The sequence below is a fragment of the Exophiala spinifera genome (genome assembly GCF_000836115.1).
Source record: "Exophiala spinifera strain CBS 89968 unplaced genomic scaffold supercont1.1, whole genome shotgun sequence".
NCBI classification, from domain to species: domain Eukaryota; kingdom Fungi; phylum Ascomycota; class Eurotiomycetes; order Chaetothyriales; family Herpotrichiellaceae; genus Exophiala; species Exophiala spinifera.
In genome coordinates, this window is record NW_015622513.1 from 139,620 (window position 1) to 165,099 (window position 25,480).

Sequence of the window (25,480 nt, forward strand, 5' to 3'; positions counted from 1 at the left end):
AGTCAGATCCTGCGTACCAAGTGAGAAGGAAGAAGATATCGCATACCGACCATCCATTGCAATCCATCGCCCGTGTCGAATACTCTGGTAGTGCCCTTAACTGAAGAGCGTAGATGGACAATGACCCTTCAGCGGCATCGACCCTCGACGTATGGAAATTTGAGGTTGGCGACGAGGCGTCTGACATTTCTTCGGTTGACTCTGGCCCATGCCCCGGGGCTTTTTGATCAAGTCTACTCTCCTCTCCCACCCGCAGCACCATGAAAATCATAGTTGCCGGTCTCTGTCTCGTTTTTCTGTCGACAACGTTTGTGAGTTGGCAGCTCTCTTGCTTGCTCTTGCCAAGCGAGAAACGACACGGTGAGCTCAAGAGCTGTACCGAGCAACAAGCCCGTAACGGTTTGGGGGCGCACACACACTCTCTCTATCTCCCCCTCCCTTTTATCCCTATTGCAACCTCACTCACTCATCATCTCACAACCACCGTTTCTCCTCAAGTCACAATCCCAACTTTCCTTTCCAATCCTCCTCGCCTCCCATCCAGCGATACACAATCTTTGAATCCATCCCAGCATTCCCCTCGTGCAGACTGGCAGCGAGATATGCATCCCTGATCGAGCGTCCCATGCACACTTTCGCACCGACACGGTCGCAGGCGTCCATGGCCAGCTCAATGTCCTTCTTGACGTACTCGATGGCAAAGCCGGGTCTGTAGCCGTTGCTCGCGGGGGCGTCCGGGTTGAGGCCGGGCACGGGGTTCTCGACCTGGGCGTTCCTGTTGCCGCCGCTCGACGTCTTGAGAATGTCGCGCAGGATCCCGGGGTCCATGCCGCTCCTGATGGCCAGGTTGAACATCTCGGCGTTGGCCAGCGTCGTCGCGAAGCTGAGGTAGTTGTTGCACAGCTTCGCCACGAGGCCCAGGCTCGGCCCGCCGCACGCGAACGTGTTCCGGCCCATGAGCCCGAACAGCTCCCTCAGCAAGGGCATGTTGGGGTCCGACTCGGCGCACCCGACCATGAATGTGATGGTGGCGTTGCGTGCTCCGAGGCTGCCTCCTGACACGGGCGCGTCGTAGAATGTTGCCGCCGCCGCCGCCGCCGCCCCGCCGCCGCCGTGTCTCTTGCGCGTTTCTTCGCCCACCAAGAGCGACGTCGTCGTGTCGATGGTGCTGCTGTCCAGTAGGATCTTGCCGGACAGGTCGGTTGCTGCCAGGACCCCATTTTCAGGATCCAGATACACTGCGCGGACATGTTTGCCCTGGGGGACCATGGATATGAGTACTTCCTGTGACGAACAAATGCCCGTCAGCAAGCAATATAAACGACAAGAAGAAGAGGAAGATTGTACGGGACTGCTGTAAGGGAGGAGAATGGTAATGCGAGGATAAACGCTGAAAACACGGCCATCCTGACTAGCACAAGAGAATGGTAGAATCAATCCATCATATACGTACACTTTTCTCCGCGACCTCTCTTGCGCAACTACATCTGTCCAACTGCGCCACGAGCCCGGGCTCTCTCGCCGCCCGTTCCATGCTGTCCGGATTGACGTCGTAGAAATGCACCGTCGAGCCCGCCGGCACCTTGCGGGCAAGGTTACAAAACATGGCGAACCCCATCACCCCGAGACCCACGAAGCCGAGGTGCGAGGGTAGCTTGTTGGAAGACGACGACGACGATGACGCCAAGGGTGGTGGTAATGGCGACGAGGATATGCCAATAGATGCCATCTCGTCGGTGATTGTTAGGTATTTAAATTGTTGAGTGTTCGTCGTCTTGATCAAATATACTCTCCGAGAATATCGTAATACTGTTCCGAACTATAGTTGCTGTATCAAACTTGCTTATACTTGAGCCTGGTCAAAGACAAAACATGATGGTTCTGCGTTTCCTAAAAGTATTTTTTATTCCTAACCACCACAACCACCTAGACCTAGAGCGAGAGAGGAGGGGGGGGAGGGGGAAGCATGTACGAGAGTATATATGTACCTGAAAATAACGCTGACCAGTGACTATAATCATCCCAGGAAATGTCTATGGCATATAGGTTACCTCCTCCTCCTCATACTCCTCCGCCATACCCCATCGTCAGTACCGGTTACAACCTACCTTTACTCCACATTGCGAGTTGGAGATGAGATATGCCCTTCACCTCGACCAACGAGGAGAGTACGTGGCCACGACTACCCTAACCCTATAGCTGTGTCTCTAATCACCCAATTCTAAATGTTCCTAAGCAGCTCTACAGTCGAGGAGCTCTTCATTTCCCGTCTTGCATACAACAGTCACTTCGGTTAGAGTCAATTACAAACAAGAAGAGACCATTGTTACAAGGTCTATGCGATGACATTACACCGATGACTATACCAGTCAAACAATCAACCCTCCCTAGATTTACAATTTTGACTTGGGCGAACCAACCAGCTCAGCACCAGCTCCGGCAATGCACAGCTTCCCAGTCTCCTTGACCTTTGTCTGGAAGATGACCTTGTTACCTTCCTTCCACATTTCCGTCACCAGCGTCTGGCCCGGGATGACTGTTCCTGCGAAACGAACCTTGATGTTCTTGAATTGACCAAAGCTTTGAACGATGTGCTTACCGCTGAAGCCAAAGAAGCACAAGCCGTGCAAGATGGGATCCTTGAAACCGCCAACTTTGCTGAACTCGGGGTCGATATGCAGAGGGTTGCGATCACCGTTCAATCTGTAAAGTGCAGCTTGGTCCTCGGATGTCTTCTCCTCCACCACGGCATCAGGCGCACGCTTGGGCACTTGATATACCGTGGTGGCATTGCCTCGGTTACCGCCCTTCTTGGGCCCGCCAAAGCCGCCTGATCCACGGACAAAGACAGTGGATTCGTTGTAAAACAAATCTTCACCAGTGTTGGCATCCTTGGTGGTAATTCCGGTAACCACGATACCGGCATTGCCCTTGTCGATGACTTCGACTAGTCTAGGATATGAGAGTGTCTTTGCCTTTGTGGGGATAGGGAATTTTCTAATTTCCAAGTACTGCTCGCCATGGAGAAGCATCATGGGGGAGAAATTAGGTAGGACCTCATCCATTGAGAATGGAGCCTGCGCGTTGAAGAAAGGAACGACACCGAAGGTTGGCAGAACCTGGAAGTTGTCGTCATTCTCATACACGAGCGGCAGTTGAGTTCGTCTTGCTCCTAGGGACAAGTTGTAAAGAATCACATCTCGGTCGTCGTAGCTGAACTCTGTTCCATCAGACTTGGCCTGCTTCGCTTTCTCAATTGCGGCCAGATAGTCGGTCGAGTCTGAGCTGGAATCCTTCTTGCTCTTGTTTTCCATGTTGGCCATGATGGACTTCAGGCCGTCTTGACCGCCTTCTGGATGATCTGCACGGCCGTCGTTGAAGTCGAGGATCTTGGACCACTTCTCCACAACATGTTCAGGAGTCAGTTTCACGTCGACAGGGAAGCCGTGGCCACCGGAGCGTTGCCATCTGGTCCGGCCCTGCCAGCCACTACCGACTTCAAACAGAAGACCCGTAGGCGGATCAGGCATCTTATCTGACGAGAGCAGAAGAACGAGAGGTGCAACATAATCGGGCTTGAAAGCCTGGACCAATTCCTCCGGCAGGATGGTTCGTGTCATCTGAGTTCCGGCGTTAGGGGCAATAGTGTTGACAAAGATGTTGTTCTTGCGGCCTTCGAGTGCAAGAGCGCGAGAAAAGCCTAGAATTCCGAGTTTCTAGAACGATCAGCAAACGGTCTCGAGAAGCTGTACAAGATGGACTTACTGCAGCGGCATAGTTGGCCTGGCCAAAACTGCCATAAATACCACTTGTACTGGTGGTGTTTACGATGCGACCATATTTCTGCTTCACCATGTAGGGGTACGCGGCCTTGGTAACCTTATAAGTACCGCGCAGGTGAACGTTGATCACATCGTCCCACTGCTTATCGGTCATGTTGGTGAAGGCCTTGTCCCGGAGGATACCGGCATTGTTGATCAGGATGTCAATTCTGCCATAGTTGTCGATGGCGGTCTTGACGACAGCATCTCCGTCCTGCACATCGGCTTTGTTGCCAACAGCCTTGCCTCCAAGCTTCTGGATTTCTTGGACAGTCGTATCGGGATTGACAAGATCATTGACCACCACGGAAGCACCAAGTTTTGCAAAGGCCAAGCAGTACGCGCGACCGAGACTGTACGTTCGTCAGTAAATGGTCCATCACGAAAGGTATCAGCACTTACCCAGCGCCACCGCCTGTAACAAGGACCACCTTGCCGTCAAATCTGATATCTTCACCCTTATCATTGCTGCCCATCTTCAGAGAGTTTTCGAGTTTCCCAACAAAGTCTGCCGGACCACTAGGATATTCAGGCTCGGAGAAATCGATGACAGAATCCCACTTCTTCAGGATCGCGCCTGGGGTGTAGGTGTCGTCGGCCTTGAGCAGCAGGCCCTTCGCACGCTCCCATCTTAACTTGGCGACGTGACCACCACCAACCTCAAAGATGGATCCCGTTTCCGTTGTGTTTGACGGATGCACCAGCACAGCCACGAGAGGAACCACCCAGTCTGGTTTCAGGTTGGCCAGCACGTCCGGCGGCATAACAGTCTCAGTCATGCGGCTGGCTGCGATGGGCGCAATGACGTTGCACAAGATGTTGTATTTTTGACCCTCCTTGGCCAATGTCTCTGTGAAGCCCACCTGTGCCAGTTTGGCGGCTGAGTAGTTGCACTGACCAAAACTACCAAACAGACCCGCGGCCGAGGCGGTGTTGATGACCCTGCCGTACTTTTGCTTCCGGAAGTGTGGCCACGCGGCTCTTGCACATTTGTAGGCACCCTTGATGTGTACCGTGTTGATCAAGTCCCAATCGGAATCTTTCATGTTTTTAAAACTAATGTCTCGCAGGATGCCGGCATTGTTCAGGAGGATGTCGACGCGGCCGAAAGCGTCGATGGCTGTTTGGATGATTCTGTCACCATTCTCGACGCTATCATAGTTGGCCACGGCCTTGCCGCCGGCCTTTTTGATTTCATCGACGACCACATCTGCAGCCTAAGAATGTGAATACGTCAGTATTGTGCGAAGGAGACATGTGACAGCTGACGGTGAGACGAACCTTTGTGCCGGCACCTTCACCCTTGAACGACCCTCCTAGGTCGTTGACGACGACATTGGCGCCTCTTGACGCGAAGAAGAGGGCATATGCCTTCCCTAGACCGCCTCCTGCACCAGTAACCACTACGGTCTGGTTGTCAAAGCGAAGCTCCTGGACCATCTTCAACTGCGGCGCATGTGGGTGATGTGGAGGTTGGGGAAGTGGAAAGGGTGCGGGAGAGGATGATGGAGAGTAGAGTAGAGGAGGGAAGAAGAATAATAAAGCAAAACGACGACAGAGGCAGTGAAGAGTGATGGTATAGCCGACGACTGATGCCGGAAACAGCAATTCAGTATCTACAGTCAGTCAGTTATTCGGTACTTGAGGTGATGCAAGAGTGTTTTGGGAGAGACACTTGCCTGCTCAGGGCCCGTAATGCTACAATGCCGAGGTTGAACGAGGCCGAGGCCCCACAAGCCGCGACTGCCAGGTCACGGGACTATGAGCGGTGCGTATATATCAGCACGAGGCCAGCGAGAATCTGCCCAGGTGTTGGTGGGGCTCAATGCTGTGAAATACCCGTAGCTCTCACGTGTTCCGGGCTCCCCCGTTACGGCCGTCAAGCTCCGGAAAAAGTCGATGACCCTCATCCGGGGCTGGGAGACTTTTATCGGCATGTGAAATGCGGGTGGAACGCTGAAAGGGGCCACGCTGTTCACCTGACAACAACCCCAGGAAGGACGAAACTTGGAGGAGGAGGGGGAGGAGGAGGACTACTACTGTACCTATGGCCGCAGACGACAATATGAGCGAGTTGATCTTACCTCGACAGCAAATCAACTACAACACCATGGCAGTATCCGGACTCACACACACTGTACGAGTGTTGAAAGTACTCCGTCCGTAGAAGGGGCTCTTCCGTCTCTGCCCCATCTGAGATCTCCGGCCTGCTCTCCGCATCGTGACGCCCGTTTTTGAGTGATTCGCGAGGGATGGAGTCTCAACAATGAAGATTTCCATTTCCATATTGTGTACACAACAACTTTCTTCTCGTTTTCTCTGCAAAAGTCATTCATACACCCACATATTCTGTATACCCCATATCCAACATCCATCATCCATAATTCTTCCCCAGAGTGAGACCCCGAGCGTGGCAGGGATTAGAGAGAGCGAGAGCGCCTGGAGAAACAACACAGAAACAACGATAATGCCCGAGATTCAGGATGACAAGGGCCAATACGTGATCCCTTTCATCATCTCTCTTCTCTCGGAACACCAAGCTAAGCACGCCAACGACTCCAACCCGCCGCCCTTTTTCATCGGGTTGAATGGCGTCCAGGGAGCTGGGAAATCGGTGCTGGTGGACATTTTGAAGAAGACGCTCTCCTCCCCTCCACATTCCCTGTCCACCGTCGTGTTCTCGCTGGACGACCTGTATCTCACCCACGCGGACCAGGTGGCCCTGGCCCAGTCACACCCGGACAACCCCCTGCTGCAGCACCGCGGGCAGCCTTCCACGCACGACATTTCGCTCGCGCTCTCCGTCTTCGCCAGTCTCAAGGCAAATCGACTGACCAGGATCCCACAGTACAACAAGGCGGCGTTTGCAGGCGAGGGCGACCGTGTGCCGGAAGAGGAGTGGGAAGTGGTCAACGCCGGCGACGGCCCTCCTGTGCGCGTGGTCCTTTTCGAAGGATGGTCAGTTGGCTTTCGCCCACTATCCGACAGTACGCTCGAGTCGAAGCACGCCGCCGCCGTCGTCGCCGCACGAGAACAGTCGAGCCCGGCGAATCCCTCCTACACAGGGAGACTGGGCCACAACACGCTGTCCAGCGTGACGGCCATCAACGACGCGCTCAAGAGCTACGACGCACTCACCTCACAGCTGGACGCGTTTGTACACATCGACGCCGCCGATCCATCGTACGTGTACAAATGGCGTCTCGAGCAGGAGGCCAACCTGCGAGCGACCCGCGGCAGCGGCATGACCGACGAGCAGGTCAAGCACTTTGTCGACGGATACTACCCTGCGTACGAGCTGTACACGGACACCCTGCGAGAAGGCGTCTTCAAGGGCGTCAGGCCGGACTGGCAAGGTAGACAGCTGCGACTGATCGTTGGCGCCGACCGGAAAGTTCAGCAGGTGGTCACCATCTAGGTAGGTAGCGACAGTCTACGAAGTTCATTTGGGGCGCTCTCTGGGGGTTCCCAGAGTCTGGCACAGAACCGGGAATTTTTATCGCTTGGGTGTTGATGTTTTTGGGACCGTGGCGGAACGGGGAATGCCACAGCGCGAGTCTGTCGGCCGGTACGGTATGGCTTACGATGCATGCCCTGGACCTAGAGTAGGTCGGTAGGTAGTGGGCAGACTTCGGATGCATAGTCCATTGAATCACCTTCTACGAGTGCGATACGAGAACGAGTATATACGCCTAGGGAGACAGTCTATCTAGGGTTTGGGTTCGTTCGACAAGATTGTCCGAGTGCGTCCACACTTTCGATCGACTACTGTGGCAGGTACTTGATTTCTCTCGCTGGGGTGCGCATACCTAGGCCCTCCCGACTACCCCTTTGGGAAGTGGATCTGTCACCACCACCGAGCAGGGCGGCCGGCATCTTCCGTGTGTGTAAGCGCCGTCCGTGGACAAATCCTTGCAATGGACAACGGAAAGCGATCTCGTAGTGAACTCACGGTTGGTGTGTGGGTGGGTGGATTGGATGGGGTGGCTTAGAAGTGATTGTGTCATGGGTTAGTAGTGATGATCTACAAGGACAAGCACTCGTCCTCGGAGTCGTAGACGAACTCCGAGTCCGGCCGTCTTGCACAATAAATGTCTTGCGGAGTAAATCGTACTTGTGCAGTGCTTGAGTGTGATGTAAGAAGGTTTTAGTGTGCTGGTCGGATATGATTGACGATGCCAACCAACTACGAGTACGACGAGTAGGGGATGCCTCACCCAGCCTAATCAAGGTATTTAGCACATTCACATTTGTAATGGTCAATGTTCCGCGTCTCGACGAGGTCCGTAGACCGTTACTCCACTTTCGCTTCGCAACGTTGAGCTGGCTCCTCATTGAATCTAAGCCACAGGGATCGTCCAGATTGATTTCCCTTCCTGAGTGACGCCGGCGCAGATCCTGCGAAAGAGCGAACCTGTTGTGTCCCGTATTCTGTGGCAACCTAAGCCTGACAGTGCGTCGTAGACCCGTAGGTCAGGGCCGTTCATGATGCATGATGGCACACTGTACAATGTGTAGCCCGCAGGTCTTCCCCCAATCCTTATTCCATCGCATCCGAAGACCCTTTCTATTTTTTGTACCAACCAAAGCAAAAGCTTTATGTAAAATGCAACAGATTCGAGCCCACCCCAGTCTAGCTTGAACTCTATTCATACGACAAAATGAGAACCAGCAATGAAAAATAATCCATGAATGCAAAAGTCGGGTCCCGTCGGCTAAGGTTGTCGGGCGTGTGATGAGCATGTGTGTGTAATATTGCATGACCATATGAAGAGAGGCAGCAATAAATACGAGTGCGAATGCGAGTGCGAACACAGCCCAATGGGTCAAGAACCACTGATCAACATTCTAAGCTGACCCCCAATCGCCAGGACAAAATCAGCCAGCCGCATTGCTGTCATGCTACGCCATAGTGTTGAATCGCTTCCCGACGAGAACCTCGTTTGGACAACAGCCCCGGTCCCATCCTTTTGCTTTTGCTTGTTCTTTTTCTTTTCGGTCTTTTTCTTTCTTTTCCTTTTTGCGCCAGCCGTCAATTGACAGTCTTCATGCAACACCAGTGTCAAGCCCTGCAAATGAACGCGTGAAGGGGCCACTATTAAGGACTAGAAACTAGTAATGGTAGCCACGCCTGTGAAACCGAGGACCACCGACCACCGATCTCTGATCTCTGATCTCCGATCTCAGTCTGTCGGGTCCAAGACTCTGGGGATGACCCCACTGATCTTGCGGTTCGAGTGACCATCAATTTTCAAGACCCAGACGAGCGGTGGCATGTCGATCTTTGAGAAAATGCGAGAGCTCGTAGGGAGTGATTCTCGGACGAGAACTGAACTGGTTGCAAAAATTTAAGACATACATACGCCTTCTCACTACTCAGAGTCGACTCGTATTCAGAAGATCGCTCAGCGGGACATGGCTTTTTCTTTTTGTCGATCAATGGATCGCGGCTGATCACACAACACAACGCATCCCATCCCACCACACCCACTCTTAAATAAGTCTCTCAGAGCAAGTCATATTTTCCGAGTACGTACCCAAGCTTATCCCGGTCTCAAGATGCAACGAAACGTTTTCAGTCGTCCACCTGCCCAAAGTTGGCTTAGGTACGGGAAGCCGTGCCGAAGGAGTGATACGCTAGCATTTATAGTCTACATGGGCGAGTTACCAGACTCGTAGACTTGCAGGCGTAGAATGATTGCCAGTGACGACTGCCTAGCTCGGATCTGCTGTCCAGCCAGTCGCGGGATGGAACTTTGTTTGAAGCCGTCGACTCGCCTATGCAGGGCCTTCATACCGTGAACCGGGCAGTCATTGGTGCAGGACCATTGATGTTGTCACCCTGCGACTGCATCGGACCCATGTAGTGATCATCACAGAATTACTGACCAAATACTTGATTTTAGCATGTCTAGAATGCTAAAACTGCATTGGTCTCAAAGATGCAGAAGCCGTCTCTTCCATCTCATAGGCACATTAATGCGGCTATGTCTCGCTGCACATCCAAGACAATTCTCGACGAAATACCTCCCATCCCCCACAAGACCATGCTATTCCCTTGGCCCAAGCTTGCACACGGATGCTATCAGCCTTGAAACACAGTCCCGCCTAACGCCCCTACCGATGCCATACGCCGTATCCCGGTACATGACTCTAGGAATCACAGTGAACACACCCCCCACACTCTCTAATCGATGAACATGTCCCATGACCCATTTCCTCCTCGTCCCTGCGTCATGGTGTGAATGAAGCTTGCATGCAATACTCGTATCATTTTAAGACGTCGCATCATATTGACTTGCCGTTGATCCCTTTCAAATACACATCGCTAAAAAAAAGGATAAAGAGGTTAGCGCGCGTAATCCTGACGATTGTTGTACTACGATAACAAGTCGAACCCTCCGAGCCAGAGCCATCTGAGAATCAGGCCACTGACCAGAAGCCAAGCCATGAGCCATAAGCACAGGCGTATCGGTCCGAGGCAGTGTCAGATGATTCTCCATAAATAGTAAGGCCAGAACCTCTTAGTCGCAGGGTAGGGGAAGGGGTTTCTCGGCCACTCACAAGATAAGGGTCGAGTTCGGGGGAATCGAGCCCGGAAATCCCCTGTAGGAAGAGATGGGAGTGGTTAGCCTGCCAGTTCTTGCGTCCAGGTAGTCCGAGGCAAAGGATGAGGAAACCAGAGTCGGAAGGTAGAGTTCTGTATCCACCACGGCCTGGCAGTCTACCGGCAAAAGCGCTCGTGTGGAGACAAACGGAATAGTGCTTCCACATGAGGTATGAGAGTGCTTTTCCCCCAAGAATTGCATGATCTCACTAGATCTTTGAGCCAGGCGAGAATGGTTTCTTGAAGTTGCAAAAGGCCGCTGGTGCAGGGAGAGATTAAACTGACCGGTCACCATACGCGAGATGGCTAAAACAGCAAAAGTCAGCCCATACAGCTCAGCTCAGCGGAGATATGCGGCATTGCCAAGTGGAAGGCCGAAGACAGGGAAGGGTTGGGAGCATTGTAAGTGAGGTGCTGCTCCCACAGATATTCCAATATCCATTCAACCCGTGTCCATGAAGTTGGAAGAAGAAAACCAACTACTCACCCTGGAATGATCAATATGCACCTTTCACCCAGCGACATTTGAGGTACAGCCAAATCCCATCCTTCAACCGTGACTGTTAGGCCCCAACTTCCGCAAAAGCACGCTCAAGACCAGTCCGATTGAACTCACCTGGAATCACTCGTCCGACTCTGATTGGGGTCTTGAAATCTCCCCGGCCTCTAGAACTGTCGAACCTGGAGATGACACACGGATCAGAAAACTTGTACCCTGCACCATGAAAAACTAAAAAATCAACTGGGCTTCGAGCAAGCAAGGGCCTGCCTGACGTACTGTCTGCCTTTGTAGTCGTTGTGTGCTTTGGAGTCGTCGTAGAGCCAGCCTGTGTATTCGATGGTGACTTCATCGCCGGTGTGAGGATAGTCCCGGCCATTCCCAGCTCTAATGAGTATCTTTTGAAGTTGAGAAGGCGCCATGGAAGTAGCAGGATCGATATGAACGGTGGATCTTGGAACCAATGTCGACGGCGCTTACTACATCCAACAGAATGAGTTGAAAACAGTATCTGACGTCGGAGACAATGCGGGTTATATGCCTTTATAGCACAATCTCGTCCGTGGGGGTTGACCAGCGGGAAACCAGAATGAAGCAAAAAACCCAGCACCGGTAAAGGACTGTACAGAGTGAGTGAGAGCGCCAATTGGCAAAGTTTTAGTCGTGTCGCGCACGATAGTGGCCAGGTTGCGGTGGTGAAGAAGGAATATACCTGCGGTCGGACGTTTCGACAAGGGAATCAGGGGGGAAATGGAAGACGAGGCACAGGCGACGGCCACCATGATCGATATGACAGGCTCGGACCTGGATGGCCAGCGAGTGGAAATACCCATTGGGCGCGCATCGCAGATTGGGACAAGAAACTCCATCCAAAGGCTAAAGGTAAAACACTAAAGACTCGACGCAGAGCCAACAAGTTGGTAGCCATAGCATACTTGACCAGCCTATCGAGCTTCGGACGTCCCGACTAGCTTAGTGCAAAAGGCTGCAGTGGTATTTCTTTGGCCAGACAGGATACTCGAGTGTGCAGACGGTGCATACATCCCGAAAAGTACTACCGTTCAGTTTGGGTACGGTTTGACAGCCCGCAGGGATCAGGGTTTGATCTGCACAAGGGTGAGAAAATTTTGAGTTTCTTTTGGGAAGGGAAGGGAATCTGGCGACGAGGCAAACCGGACCAACAAGTCTGTGCTGTTGGATGGTGGCCGGTGGGGCGGACACAGTCAATGCCATTCCAAACTTGACGCAAACGACGTATGTGTCGAAGATGGCGTTTTTCCTGTTTCCACTGGGGGACAGCAGCGCAAGGGTTCAAGGCTTTTCCCCTCGATGGTCTGGAAACGGACTGGCGACCGACGAACAGGGAAATGAGATCGGGATACCAGGGAGCCACACGCGCGGGTGACAAGTGTTGGATGATGCTACTGGTGACACCAACGACCTAACGCTCAGGAAGAGACCGGATCAACGGGGACGGCACTGATGGAACGTCAACTGGCCCCGATCACACCGACTCCCTAGAGAGGAATACGAGTTACAACTCAGAGCAAGGGGCCCGTGGAGGACACGGTACGAGTTACGAGGGGCAAGGAGGAGGAGAAGTTGAGAAAACTTCTCCATGGAGTGAACGTGTCCTGTTCGTCGGCCTGCCTGTCTATCAGCCTGTCTGTCTGCCTGGTGTCCTGTGCGTCGTAGCTGTGTGTGTTCTCTGGCCAGGTATAATTCGACACTGCCCCACTACGAGAACCGACTATCCAGAGTCCAGGGACACTTTTTAACATACGTAGGGTATTTGAAATCGGAAGTCAAAAAGACCCTGGAGTTCCCGACGCACAAAAGAGACACATTACCCAACCTGACTCTTTGCTGGAATGCCATGTGTCAACTGTCACTTGTGAAAGCTGGAGCTTCGGTAGGAGCCACTCTTCTTTCCCCCTGGGCGGTGGCTTATGCGGATATTGGTTCCTCCTCTTTTACAAAACCCCATTGGCTCAGGTGCTCTGCTCCCAGAGGAACTGGTGCGCGGTGGTTTATATAAATGCAAGGCCTGGTGGCACGGACGCCTGCAGGTATACTCGTATACGAGTGCTGAAACAATCCCACTCCTGCACGCCCGCCAAATAGCCTTTCTCTGACATGATCGGTGCAAACGGGGGGCGGGTAATCGTAGTAGTCCTTCACCACCAGCATGGGTGACCACTGATATGCCCGAGCTATTGCTGCATGGCCTCCACTACCGGGTCGGTCGCTTGCTGCCAACTCCACCCCGTCATCGCCCTTGATCCCTTCGTTTGCGTACCTCGAACCTTTAAGTTGAAGCGACCTCCGCGACAGGGAAAGCCTTGCTTGGCTGTGAATTTCCTCCGAGGGGGACCACATAGAGCGCTCCCCCCTGGCTGTATTCGTACTATACCACTTGGCAGTAGATCCAAAGTTGGATAGACGTCGTGGTCAAAGCCTGACACGCGATCGGGGTGAGAAAGTCAAAACCGGCCTGCTACTTGGCTCCGGAGTACATGGATCGACACGGTGGCCCAATAGGCTAGTACGGCTACAGCTACCTCGGCATGGTCAAAGTGTCCTTCAGCACATACTGTATTGGTGGTGCAACAAGCGAGCTACTGTACTACTTCTGAGAGCCCGCTGCAAATCCCCCTCTATTCTACCCATGTCGTTCGACGACGATGCGAATCTGCAAATTCACATCTTGATGATCCATCGTGCTGCATCTGGCGTAGAATGGGACCCCTTGCTACGTCAATCCGATCCCGAGTACGGGATCCCTTTGCCAATTGGGAACTACACAACTGCAGAAAACCAAGACACTTTTAGTGCCGCCGCCGGTTCCAATGCCGATCCAGAACCATGTGCTAGAATTGCCGGCGCTGTTGGCAGTCAGAAACGACCGACGACATGAAAGCTGCGTCGCCCTAGACCCAAAACCGCATAGACTTGGTGCTGACGGTGCATCTTGCCCCCTGTCCATGACTCCCTTCAGTTCACGCCACAATGTTATAGCCGGACTCTGGCATGCGGGATTTGAGCGCAAGCTGTGACGCCGCCCATTGCAATTACACCGAAAGTTGCAGAGACGGGCGGTCGTCAAAGTCCGCGTGAGTACCGGGAGGGAGGTGCACCAAAGCGCTATATCCATAGCGCCTTTTTCCTTGAGTCCGCGGAGTGGTCTGTGGCCCCCGCAACGCAGGGGTCTGGAACGATCGCGATTGCAGCCATCATACTCGTCCTCCGTATGGGGTTCTCAATACTCGTAGCAATCAACGAGACTGTCGGAGATAGCCGAGCGATTGAGGCAAGTACCATCACATTATGTCAATGTCAACGATATGGTACATAGCTCCAGGAAACCTCGGTCAATCGCAGCATCCTACCCTTGTCGTGCCTCGTCCCCCGCACCCTGGTCAGGCCTACAAGGATGGCAAGTTCGGATCGACCGACATTTGCTCTTTGACCAAAGCATTTGATTCACCTTGTCGGGATATCCGGGGCGTACGAGGCCAGCTGATCCCAAACTGCCATCATAACCAACCACTTGGCGGTGAAGTCAACGCTTGGGCGCATGCAGAGCTAACGCAAGCCGACCAAAAGAGCATTACTCCGTTTAGCTCGAAACTGCATTCATCCCAGCCGGGATCGATCTCAGGGTGGTAAACACCCACTGAAGACCCTGACAATACGCGCAATCTATCACAAGAATCTGTGACGTGCTGTAGTCGATTGCGAGATGAGGTAACTAGCATTGTATGGGAATCATGCTGCTCGTGACTGCGTGCTGTCACCGCTACGGTGTGATTGCACGGGGCGTAGTCTCTCAATCCATCGGCGGGTCCTATCAACGAGTCACGACTCTGTCCTGGAGGATCGAATCTGTGATCTCGGGACGTGTCAACCTGGAGCCAACCCAGATGGATTGGCAACACGGTCGCCGAGGTTTAGGTTGTTGAAGGCGCAGAGAACAGCGCATCCCTTCATTCAGCCCTTGTCCTGCACCTTCACAGGCACGAACCGGCGGTTGATGAAACCCTGCAGACCCCTGTGGTCGCGGGACCTCTAGGGCCGTCAGGGCCGTTTTCGCCTCCAAGTCTGCAAATCAAAATCTTGTTCATGCCGGAATAAGTTCCAACCCATGCGGTCCTTTGGGGCATTCGGGTTGCGTGCGCAGACACAGGTCCAAGAGACATGTCCCGAATCTCGCAATTGCATCAGCGATGCCTGTTTGGCATCCTATAGAAAGCGCTATAGTGCAACAGATGCCACGGGAGACGGAACCGCCTTCAGCTGAATCTTTACCGGGGAAAGCAGCGTGACTTTGCGAGCAGAGCTGAAGACAAGCCAAAAGGATTCCCTCGCGTTGAAATCTAAGCGTGCGGAAGAGCTAACGTTGCGACAGAACCATCACCTGATGGTTGTAACGACCCAATAGACGTCTGAAAAAGTTACAGGCCAGCGTTCTCTATACCCCGATTGGTGCAGGCCCGTCTGCCTAATCTAGACTGCGTTCTTCATTGTTGGTCTGAGGAGCTCGACGTACAGGCCGCCCAGAAAGGGTGGCCGCGAACATCCTTCAGTTCTACGCTATCAAAGCACAAACCTGGAAAGCGCTTGTCCAACGTCGGCGAGGCATGCGCTCCTCGCTTGAGGACGGTTAAGTGGGAGACGCCCGCCGTGTCGAGGAAGGATAGCACGCGAGTATAGTTGAGGGCGACCTGGTCGCATCCATGACTATCATCCGAGAGACAGAATCGCACACCTCGGTCCAGAGCAGCCTGGCACCGTTCGTCAGTCACCGCTATGGTCGCTCGTACCGTCGGCGCCAGCTTACCTGGCAAATCTCCGCTTTCGGGTATGGTTCAGCCATGCCCTTCCGCAAACTCGCTGAATTGATCTCGAGGATGCCGCCGTACGAGGCGATGAAGTCTAGATTGCGCAAAATACGTTTCCACACGCCCGCCATGCCTTGAAAGCTACCGTCTGGACTGTCACTCTTTAGCCGGATCAGGTCAAAGTGGCCTACGACTGGGGGATGGAGACTCTGCAACATGGCCAACTGCATGTCGAAATAGTCCTCAAAAAGTCGCTCGTCCGTCCCTCCTGCTGCTTCTCTCGCCTGCTCGTACATTGCCCGGTCATAGTCGATTGGAATCGTATGAGCGTGATGGACGGAGCCAACGAAGAAGTCGTACTGGTAGGCCGAGATGCTCTGCCTGACGAGGTCTGCTGACTCTGGTCGGATCCATTCCCCTTCGAACCCGACGAGAAGATCGATGCGCCCCTTGTATTTCTCTCGAAGCCGGGTGGCCTCTGCGAAGTACGCTCGTTCGTTATCGAAGTGTGAGGCGAGGGTTACGCCAGCCTCGAGTTCTTCCGGGTAGCGATCTTCATCGTGGCGGGGCATATGCTCCGTCAGGGCCAGGACCTGCATGCGCTTGGATAAGGCGGTGTTGACGACTTCTTCAAGGCGATCACGCGCATGGCCTGGACAGAATTGGCCAGAGTGGCTATGATGGGAATATGGCATCTCGATTTGAGATCGTGGCGCCACGCAGCACGGGTGGACTGTTACGACTGTGGTATAGAGCCGACACTGCGTATGCCGTGGAGGATTCGCGATTCGTTGAGGCGACCAAGTTACTGGTCTTGCACAACAGTTGGTTAGTGATTTTGCATAGGGAACAATTTTCGTTCGCTCTGAGCCCGAAGTAAAGCCGGGCTATACCGGGGGTACTGAGTAACACCAGCGCCTAACTGTTGTACACGAGAACGAGAGTACGGAAATCGCCAACCAAAAAAAACAATGAATAGATGGCACAGTCGAAGAAAGCAGACATCAGGCGAAGTTTTTATAGAGCTCCTCGTCGTCATTTGAGTCCATACTGTACACGCGAGCACCAAAAAATCAACACATTGTACCCCCGATAATAAAAAATCAATCGAGGAACATGGGACTCGAACCCACAACCTTGGCTTGTCCGGCACAGCGACGCACGATACGCGTTTAGGAGAGCCACGCGCTACCTGGAAGGTGTTAAATTTGTCCTGCAAAGAATGAAAGCGAGTCGTGACGAGTACACTTACCATTGCGCCAATCCCCCGTGCCAGGGGCCCAACACAGCCACAGGCGGAGACGACAAATTTGTGTGCAAAATTGTGGCCTTTTTTGGGGTGACGAAATATAAGAGGGACGAATCTTTGTGGAAGTGGAAATTCAGAGCCAGCGATTTCATGTCAATCTACTGAAAATACTACTCCCTCCGTGAAATACCTGGTAGACTCCCTCAAGCCTACTATCGATGCTAATGTCTTTGGGACGCAATCAGCATACCTAACGCACATAATTAACCGGGACTCTGGACAGTACCAGGCACGCCTGACCATCTCTGGTATCGATATCGATAAACGCTTGTCGATACCTACCTAGGGAAATAAAGGCACGTCAGCAGCCCCAAAACGTCCCTCGCCGTCACTCTTTGACCTTCCGAACCGTGAACCGGCACGGCGGGCACCCTTGTGGTCGTTGGTGTAGACCATACTTCGTATCATCTCACACGGCCCACGCGAGGCTCTAGAACTTGCAAAAACGTACGATTAAACCTTGTTTTTCCTCCTCCTCCTCTTCTTCTTCTTCTTTCTCCTTGAGGAAGTCTTTATCCTTTCCTCGAGAAACTCAATTAAGCGAGGTGGCGAAACCTTCGAGGCAGTCGAGAAATTGACGTGACAAGAGCAGTTGGGCCAAGTCTCGACGGCTCCTGCTAGCAAATGGTCCTCGGGGATTCTTGAACTGCCTGCGGAACCGCATTTTGAGCAAACACTCACGATGCAGCCGACGAGGGATCATCACCGATCCCCGTCATCTCCGTTGGGCTGGCCTCGCCATGGGGATTGCGAATGACGTGGACGGAAAACGACTTCAGATGGCCAAACAAGACAGAAAACGAATTTACATTTTTCTAGAGCTAGACATTTCTCTTCTCCGGCAAGAGTACCGAGTACGAGTGAGTAAATACCAAACGTGAAGCTTTTCCAGACCTTTTTATGTCGAGCATGCTTTTCTCATCGTTCATTTGTATATATACATTGCCGGACTCGAAAGCAAATCAATGATTTCCCACGACTCATCGGCCTTGCCTTTCTGTAATGCGATGGGGTTTTCTTTCGACAGAGCCAGCTTCCGACCCTTCCACTTGATGCAGGACGCCGATCTTCCCTCATGGCTCGTTCTCGGCCGCTGCGTCAGCGGCAAGCTGTTCTCCCTCTTCAGGGTGTTCGGCGCCAATGGTGGCGTTCTTCGCGTAAATACCATCCAAAGAAACGTTCATTGCACCTGATTGAACCAACGCACTGCGCAAATCGTCAAGAAGATCCTCGCCATCCTCAATGCCGACACACAGCCGGATGAGGTCTTCGGGGACGCCACGATCCGCTCGAGTTTTTGCGTCAATGCTCGCGTGACTCATGCGGCAAGGCATACTAATCAGAGAATTAACACAGCCAAAGCTCACACTAATGGCCCACAGCTTGGCGGACTCGACGATCCTCTCGGATAGTTGGATGTCTCCGGTCTCGAAGGACAGAACAGCTCCCGGACCACGGGCCATGGAATTAAACAGATCGTACTGAGGATGGCTCGGAAGCCCGGGGTAGCGGACTTTGAAGCCGGCCGACTCCAGGAACCGAGCGATCAGCATGGCGTTACTCTGCTGTGCATCCATGCGAACTTTCAACGTCTTGATTCCTCTCATCAACAACCAACAGTCAAACGGCGCTAGACCGCACCCCGATGCATTGATCGTGAAGTACAACTTGTCTCCCAATGCTTCGTCGCTAACGGCGATGACACCGGCCATGAGATCGTGGTGGCCAGACAAGTATTTGGTCCCAGACTCGTACACAATATCCGCGCCCAGCTCTAGGGGGTTTTGGAGATATGGAGAGAGCATGGTGTTGTCCACGCTGACAATGCAGGCTGGGTTGGCGGCATGCGCGATGTTTGATATTGAAGGGATGTCCACGATCTTGATGAGCGGGTTCGTGGGGGTTTCGAGAAGGACCATGGCAGTCTTCTCGTTGACGACTTCCTGTACCTTTTCGGGCGTTGTGGTGTCGACGTGATGCACGATTATGCCGCCATGGGTGGACAAATATTTTAGCAGTCTGTGAGTGCCACCGTACAAGTCATCTCCCGTCACAACTTCGTCGCCTGGCCGAAGCTGGCGGGTGATCACGTCCAGTGCCCCCATGCCAGAAGAGACGACAAGAGCTCGCTTCGCTCGCATGATTTTGGCGAGGTGTTTCTCAAGGTGGGTGCGGGTCGGATTACCACTGCGGGTGTAGTCGTAGTCGGAGGCGCCGCCTGTCGCAGAAGTCTGCTTGAATGTCGCAGACTGCCTGAACTTAGTTTGGGCACCCCGGACAAGTGAGGACGCATACTGACCTGGTAAATTGGCACGCTGCTCGCATTGTACTGGTCACTGCCTTCGGAGTAGACCAGCTGGGTGGCAATGGCATAGTTCCGGCTCCCTCGCGGGCTCGAAGGGGCGGGGGACGGTGGGAGGTCATGGCCGTCCAGGTCAACTTGAGCAAATGCTTTGTTCAGGGCGCTGAGTTTGGGGTTTTTCAATGGCGGTGTAGAGGAGGAACCTGACTCAGACATGGTGGCGGCGGGGGAAAGGTGGTGGAGGGATGAGCTCGAAGACCTGGAGCGTAGATATGAGGATGTTCAGGGACATATGAGGACTATCAGGTCGGGCTGGAAGACTCTGGTAGGTCCAGAAGCGTGTCACAAAGCCGATGTACAAGTGAGCAAGGAGTAACAGAGTGCGGCTTGGGAAAAGACTCAGAGGTCTAGATGAAGCAGACGAAGCGCAGACCAGTGCCGATTGTGGAGCGCCTGGGCGATGACGCGATCGGATGGAAGAACTTTTTCCCCGACTTCATCCCGGAGCTGAAGATTTACTCCATACATACACAGGCACTTTTAGGTCGGGTTCATTTCTCTCCCTCCGTACGGGGTAAGCAACCTGAAGCGATTCGATACAACTACCGAGGGTCTCGTCTTTTGAGGATTATCCCATCGCCGAGGAAATCATCCACCTTTCTCCCTTCCCAGGTCGGGAGGCTCGCGTCATTTAGCATATTACTTCGCACGGAGGGGCGACGTGTTGTTTAACACAAATGATGCTAGCAATGAGTGTCAAGGGTCGCTTATTCGCGCCGAGTGGCTTTTCTCATGGTATCAGCGGAAGAGCGACTGCAGTTGGCAAACAATGCTGCTGGCGACGTTAAGGCCGAATGGGAAAGGGAGAAAGGGCACTCACCCACCCAACATAAGTGAAGGGCACAAACTCCGTAGATTATATGGAGTTACAATACAAGCTATACGTATCGGGTTTCCTCCGACTAACCGTGCCCAATACGTAGTGAACGGTGTTGATGGTTCAAGACTCTTATCTCCCTGTATGTATGTAATGTATGTGAGAAGGTTGGTAGAGCGATGTCGGAACCCGCTTGGCAAAATTCTTCAAGTATCTTGGGACATATACACACCTATCATCGAGACAACAATACCACCGACAACTCTACGAATTACACGACGGCTACTATTTGACCGTGTCGGGAGAACCGCGATTCCTGCAGAACTCCTTGGATCCAACTGACAATTTAAACGAGCAGCTTCGTGTCCGCGGTCGCTAACTGCACCATCAACGCCCATATCTCCAGCCAACATGCTGATCCTCAAGGAACGCGACGTGTACAGCTTGCTGTCAGATCTCACCGTGCAGGAATGTCGGCGACTTCTCGACAGCTTGCATGGCATTCTCCGAGAATATACGCGAACGAAGCATGCAGCGCCGTCCAACCGCACAATCATCCAACCCCATCGAGCCGTCATCACCACCAAGCTCGGCAACACCACTCTGTTCATGCCCTCGTCCGTAACGACGACCACGGGCATGAAGGTCGTTACTATCAGCCCGACGGGGTTGAAGGGAGCAATCAATGTGTTTTCCCCCGACGGGACGCTGCTGGGTCTCTTGAACGCCGATCATGTCACGGCCTTCCGGACGGCCTTGGCCGTCATGATCCCCTTTGTACGATATCCGTATTCAAAGGAACACATAGTTGTCTTTGGCGCCGGGCGACAGGCAGAATGGCACGTCAAGCTGGCCTTGCTGTTGGGCGAGGGGGCAGTGAAGCGTATCACGGTCGTCAATCGGAGCACACCACGAGTGATAGAGCAATTGTTCGAGGTCCTGCGGTCAAAGTATCCAGGAACGTCTTTTGAGGTCCTTCTAAAGACAGACTCGGATTATGAGGCCAAGCTGGAGGAACTTCTCAAAGCTTCCAACGTGGTCTTTTGCTGTACACCTTCAACAGAACCTCATTTCCCCGCGTCATATCTCGACCACAACCCGCGCTACATCTCACTTATTGGGTCGTACAAGCCAGAGATGCAGGAGGTTGATACCGAGACGCTGCTATCAGGTGAATACATCTACGTCGACACCGAGGAAGGGTGCCTTTCCGAAGCAGGAGAGCTGATCAAAGCGAATGTGCAAGAGCACCAGTTGATCGAGCTGGGTGAACTTCTCAGCGACAAGCCGTTTGCCCTTCAAGGGAACCTCGTGTTCAAGTGTGTTGGCTTGGGAATCATGGATACTGTCATGGGTGGAGAGCTTCTTCAAATGGCAAAAGAAAAAGACCTTGGGCTGATCGTGGATGACTTCTGAAGAAAACGGGGTATCTAATGTAAAGCTATCAGTGCCGTCCACTGCAAGCGCCGCAACGACTTCCTCCTTCCTACCACTATCCCCGAACGCGTAGTCCTTTCCCCACAGAGTATCCCGCGGCTTCGACTGATCAACAAATCTCAAATCGAAGCATAGCCGAATCTTATCACCTGGATCATGGTTGGTAGTCGAGGCATGGATCTATCCATTCAGTTCAGCAACGGTCGACGTCGGTAGGAAGAGCATGCGTGCCGCATAGGCGTCGTGAAGGACAACGTTTTCGGCTTCGTACTCTATCAACAACCACCGACGATGATATCGCTTTCCAAATTCAGAAGAACCATCGGCTAGACTCGCCGTACATCATATTCTGGTTGAAAGCACTCTTGGCTTCTTCGTCAGTAAGCCCGCTTGCTTTCGCCTTTTCGATAAACCGTGCTTCGATTTCTGCGCCCCGAAGGCGCCCCTTGTCGAGATATATCCAGCCACGGCCTTGCCGGGATAGGTCGCCCAGGGACTCCCAGACAGTCACCGTGGTGTCCTCATCGTATCGCCAGAAGATCTGGTCATAGTGCACCCCTAGAGCTGGCATAACGAACAGCACCTCGGACCTCAGTGGTTTTACGAAGACACGCGATGACAAGACCCACACCGTGGAGGTATCAACGATTCCTCGCACTCGTTTGGTTCGCCAGAGTGACTAGGTGGACGATGGTGCCCTCAAAACAAATAAAAAAAGGTCGTCGCCATTGAATCTTGTGCATCATTATCGTCTGCTACCTCGTCCGTTGTCCATTGATGAAATTGTGGTATCCCTGATCTGAAGAGAAGAGGCTAAGAAATTCTCAGCCGATTTCCATCCTTTCAGCCATCAGCAATTCTTCGTCAGCAATTTCCTCGTCGAATTCATCTAGACCAGAAGCGTGGCCATTGGTACCGTTCTGTGCGGCGGTGGGGTTATTCACTTCGCTGTGCATATAGTCGTGAAAATGAGGTCCTTCGCGACCTTCATCTCCTTGTCCCCTCTTGAGTCCCTGCTCTCTCTGGAAAGCTTCCAATTCACGCAGCGTCCAACTATCTTTGCCCTTGGTGGTGCCATCTGCTGCCTTTTGACCGGGCAGTAGTGGCTGCGCGATGCTCCTCAGGAATTTTTTGGCCATGCCGACAGCCGCGTCGGTACTTAGACCGGTCTGGCCATCTAGGATTTCCTCAGCGATCCACCTGGGCAATTGGCTGCGTTTTTTTTGGAATCGACGGTCAGCGAGCACCATGATTCCGTAATCATCCTTCCCTCGAAGCACTCGACCCAAGCATTGTGCAGCGTGCCTCATGGCATCGAAGGACAGAAAGTCTTGCTCCTTGATTCTATAGTTTTCACGCAGAAATTCCAATCTGGCCTTGAGGATTCGTGATTCAGTGTATTGGAAAGGCGCCCCCAGGCATAACACTGTTCGGCCATAGTGATGATCAAAGTCGATACCCTCGGAGACTTTGCCACGAGCGACACAGAGCAGGATCGCTCCCTTACCGTTCTCGCAAGCTGTACGGTACGTTTCGAGCGCCAGACTGGTTTCTTGAGCGTCGGGAGTTTCCACGAGTAGGAGCTTGTAGGTCCAGATCTGATCGAGGATACCCATTCCTTGCCACATGCTGATGATCATCTCCATGTAGAGATATGAAGGGAAGAACACCACGATTCCATCCGGTGTGATTTTGGCGAACTCAAACAAGAGCGCGCCATAGTTTCGGACGACACCAGGATCCGATCGAGATTGGAAGCCAGACGTGATAGCTTGTTGATCCGACCCACGCGTGACAATCATAGGTAGAAAGGACCGTCGTGCCAGTGACATGGGATAGGATTCCTGAGTAACAGTTGTGAAATTTAACATTTTCGGATACATCTCAAGAGGTGATATGGTTCCAGACGTGACAATGACGGAGGAAAATCGCTCAAAGACCGGTTTGATGGCGATGGAGGCGTCAAGACAAGCGAAGTGAAGTATGGGATTCGGCACCGTCGCTTGCTCTGTTTCGAATGGCTCCAGAATCAGAAGAAAGCCAGTCTCGTATGTGGCGACTAATGTGGCGAACGTTGCGACTTCTTGCAGGGGCTGATAGTCCTCGATATTCGTCAACTCCAGGGTGCGTACAAGAGAGGTCAATCGTTCAGCACAAAACCTTAACGGTTTGCGTTCGATGAATGTCAACTCTTTGAGATGGGAGAGGAACGAGGGCGGTGTTTCCTGAATAACATAGAGAACTTTCATTCGCGTCTTTAAATACTCGATGAATCGCTTGAGGAAGGCGACGAAGTGTTCTGCTCTGCGGATGTTACCCGGGACGGCTTCTTTCAGGAGATCGTCCGGTAGTGTTGGGTTGGCCATAAAAGCGTCCTCAGCTCTGGCTTCATCGGCTTCTCGAAGACCTTCCACAAGTTTTTGATACTCGCTCTGGAGTTTCTCCTCGTCAGAAGCTTTCATCTCCTCAATCTTCCGCTCCAGGTTGTTGGCGCCCCGTGTGGCTTTTCTCAGTGAATCCTCCGTGAGATCGATGGACAGAGACTCGATGCAGACATTGTCAATATTGTGAGCTTCGTCGAAGACGACGATGCAGTCTTTTGAGAGCTCTTTCGAGACACGTTCTGCGATTTTGGGATCGAGCAGGTAGTGATAGGAGTAGATTATGACATTGCAAAACGACATCATTCTTCTGGAGGAGAAATAAGGGCATTGCTTGTGGTCCTCACCGTATTTAAGGAGATCATCCAGTGTGAACACGCCTGGAGGCAGGAGGTTGTGAGGCTCGAGGAGATCGAGATTCTCATGATAGATACAGAGTTCGACATCTTCTCCTCTCTCCTTCTTCTCCTTCACGAAGCCAGCCGTGAGACTGCGGCATCGAGCATCGACTACAGCGCCACTCTTCTCCCTTTTGACGGAGGGATGGAGGCACAAGTTCTTACGACTGGTCAGGCCTAGACCTCGGAAGTCCTCGACATAGCCAAGTTGTTCGGAGCGGTATTTCATTAGAGCCTTCAATTCTGCAAGTGCCTTCTCGATTTCCGACATGGTACGGGAGCAGTATATGAGCTTCCGATGTTCGGGGTAGTGTTGTTGATATGCCACGATGAGAGACAGCAATGAGACTGTTTTCCCCGTGCCTGAAGGCATTTCGAGAACACAATGCCCGCCCGCGTCGAGCGTTCGCTTGATGTCGCACATGTAGGCATATTGCTCAGGATATATGCGAGGGTAGGGAAAGAGAACCGGCAGGTCACTACCAGCTGTCAGCCGACCATTCCACATCTCACGTCTGCCATGAAATCATAATGCTGAACTCACTCGATAAAGAACTTCATGATGAAGGCGGCGGCGACTTAATGGTGGCACAAGAAATTGCCTCAAGTGTCAACGAACCCGCGTGGTCTGGTGGTGGTAGATTCGACGCCAGTTCATGAGACAAACGAGACGTCACAAACTCCGCGAGAGCCGCGGTGTCGATAGTCAGCCCCTTGTCGAAAGGCCTGCCGCCACTGCATATCTGAGGTTGAGAAGACGCACTGGAAAAAGAAGACAAGGGACAATTCAATCCATCATGACGGAGTGATAGTATGGGCGCGGTGGGAATCAGGCACCAGGCGCGAAGCACCAATCAGTGGGCGCTGTTTACCTACGGTTCCTAAGCCAGCCTTGTGAGCCTTGCCTGAGCCCTTCTTAGGCTCCCCTAGAAAAATACTCCGACGCCTGCGCCTAAATGCTATAGGCTTCAACCACTGCGCTAACTACGACGTCATCTCCAACGCCTG

At 52.8% G+C, this 25,480-nt stretch overlaps 9 protein-coding genes across 9 annotated transcripts; 2 read left to right on the forward strand and 7 right to left on the reverse strand.

Moving 5' to 3' along the window:
* Positions 1 to 498: 498 nt before the first annotated feature.
* PV08_00052 (uncharacterized protein) lies at positions 499 to 1,729 on the reverse strand (the record flags this gene model as incomplete). Its single annotated transcript, XM_016374420.1, has 2 exons — positions 499 to 1,284; positions 1,454 to 1,729. The coding sequence occupies 2 exons, from the start codon at positions 1,727 to 1,729 to the stop codon at positions 499 to 501; spliced, it is 1,062 nt and encodes a 353-aa protein (XP_016239696.1).
* Positions 1,730 to 2,393: 664 nt separating this feature from the next.
* Positions 2,394 to 5,261, reverse strand: PV08_00053 (peroxisomal hydratase-dehydrogenase-epimerase; the record flags this gene model as incomplete). Its single annotated transcript, XM_016374421.1, has 4 exons — positions 2,394 to 3,716; positions 3,766 to 4,174; positions 4,224 to 5,038; positions 5,103 to 5,261. 4 exons carry the CDS (start codon positions 5,259 to 5,261, stop codon positions 2,394 to 2,396), a joined length of 2,706 nt encoding a protein of 901 aa, XP_016239697.1.
* Positions 5,262 to 6,288: 1,027 nt separating this feature from the next.
* Positions 6,289 to 7,239, forward strand: PV08_00054 (uncharacterized protein; the record flags this gene model as incomplete). The annotated part of the gene is made up of 1 exon (XM_016374422.1): positions 6,289 to 7,239. The coding sequence occupies one exon, from the start codon at positions 6,289 to 6,291 to the stop codon at positions 7,237 to 7,239; it is 951 nt and encodes a 316-aa protein (XP_016239698.1).
* Positions 7,240 to 10,991: 3,752 nt separating this feature from the next.
* PV08_00055 (uncharacterized protein) lies at positions 10,992 to 11,349 on the reverse strand (the record flags this gene model as incomplete). The annotated part of the gene is made up of 2 exons (XM_016374423.1): positions 10,992 to 11,109; positions 11,207 to 11,349. 2 exons carry the CDS (start codon positions 11,347 to 11,349, stop codon positions 10,992 to 10,994), a joined length of 261 nt encoding a protein of 86 aa, XP_016239699.1.
* A 4,098-nt stretch (positions 11,350 to 15,447) lies between these two features.
* Positions 15,448 to 16,463, reverse strand: PV08_00056 (uncharacterized protein; the record flags this gene model as incomplete). The annotated part of the gene is made up of 2 exons (XM_016374424.1): positions 15,448 to 15,711; positions 15,768 to 16,463. 2 exons carry the CDS (start codon positions 16,461 to 16,463, stop codon positions 15,448 to 15,450), a joined length of 960 nt encoding a protein of 319 aa, XP_016239700.1.
* A 1,687-nt stretch (positions 16,464 to 18,150) lies between these two features.
* PV08_00057 (cystathionine beta-lyase) lies at positions 18,151 to 19,595 on the reverse strand (the record flags this gene model as incomplete). The annotated part of the gene is made up of 2 exons (XM_016374425.1): positions 18,151 to 19,326; positions 19,377 to 19,595. The coding sequence occupies 2 exons, from the start codon at positions 19,593 to 19,595 to the stop codon at positions 18,151 to 18,153; spliced, it is 1,395 nt and encodes a 464-aa protein (XP_016239701.1).
* A 1,072-nt stretch (positions 19,596 to 20,667) lies between these two features.
* On the forward strand, positions 20,668 to 21,672 carry PV08_00058 (uncharacterized protein; the record flags this gene model as incomplete). Its single annotated transcript, XM_016374426.1, has 1 exon — positions 20,668 to 21,672. The coding sequence occupies one exon, from the start codon at positions 20,668 to 20,670 to the stop codon at positions 21,670 to 21,672; it is 1,005 nt and encodes a 334-aa protein (XP_016239702.1).
* A 140-nt stretch (positions 21,673 to 21,812) lies between these two features.
* Positions 21,813 to 22,264, reverse strand: PV08_00059 (uncharacterized protein; the record flags this gene model as incomplete). The annotated part of the gene is made up of 2 exons (XM_016374427.1): positions 21,813 to 21,873; positions 22,035 to 22,264. 2 exons carry the CDS (start codon positions 22,262 to 22,264, stop codon positions 21,813 to 21,815), a joined length of 291 nt encoding a protein of 96 aa, XP_016239703.1.
* A 253-nt stretch (positions 22,265 to 22,517) lies between these two features.
* Positions 22,518 to 25,033, reverse strand: PV08_00060 (DNA repair helicase rad15; the record flags this gene model as incomplete). The annotated part of the gene is made up of 2 exons (XM_016374428.1): positions 22,518 to 24,951; positions 25,017 to 25,033. 2 exons carry the CDS (start codon positions 25,031 to 25,033, stop codon positions 22,518 to 22,520), a joined length of 2,451 nt encoding a protein of 816 aa, XP_016239704.1.
* Positions 25,034 to 25,480: the final 447 nt, after the last annotated feature.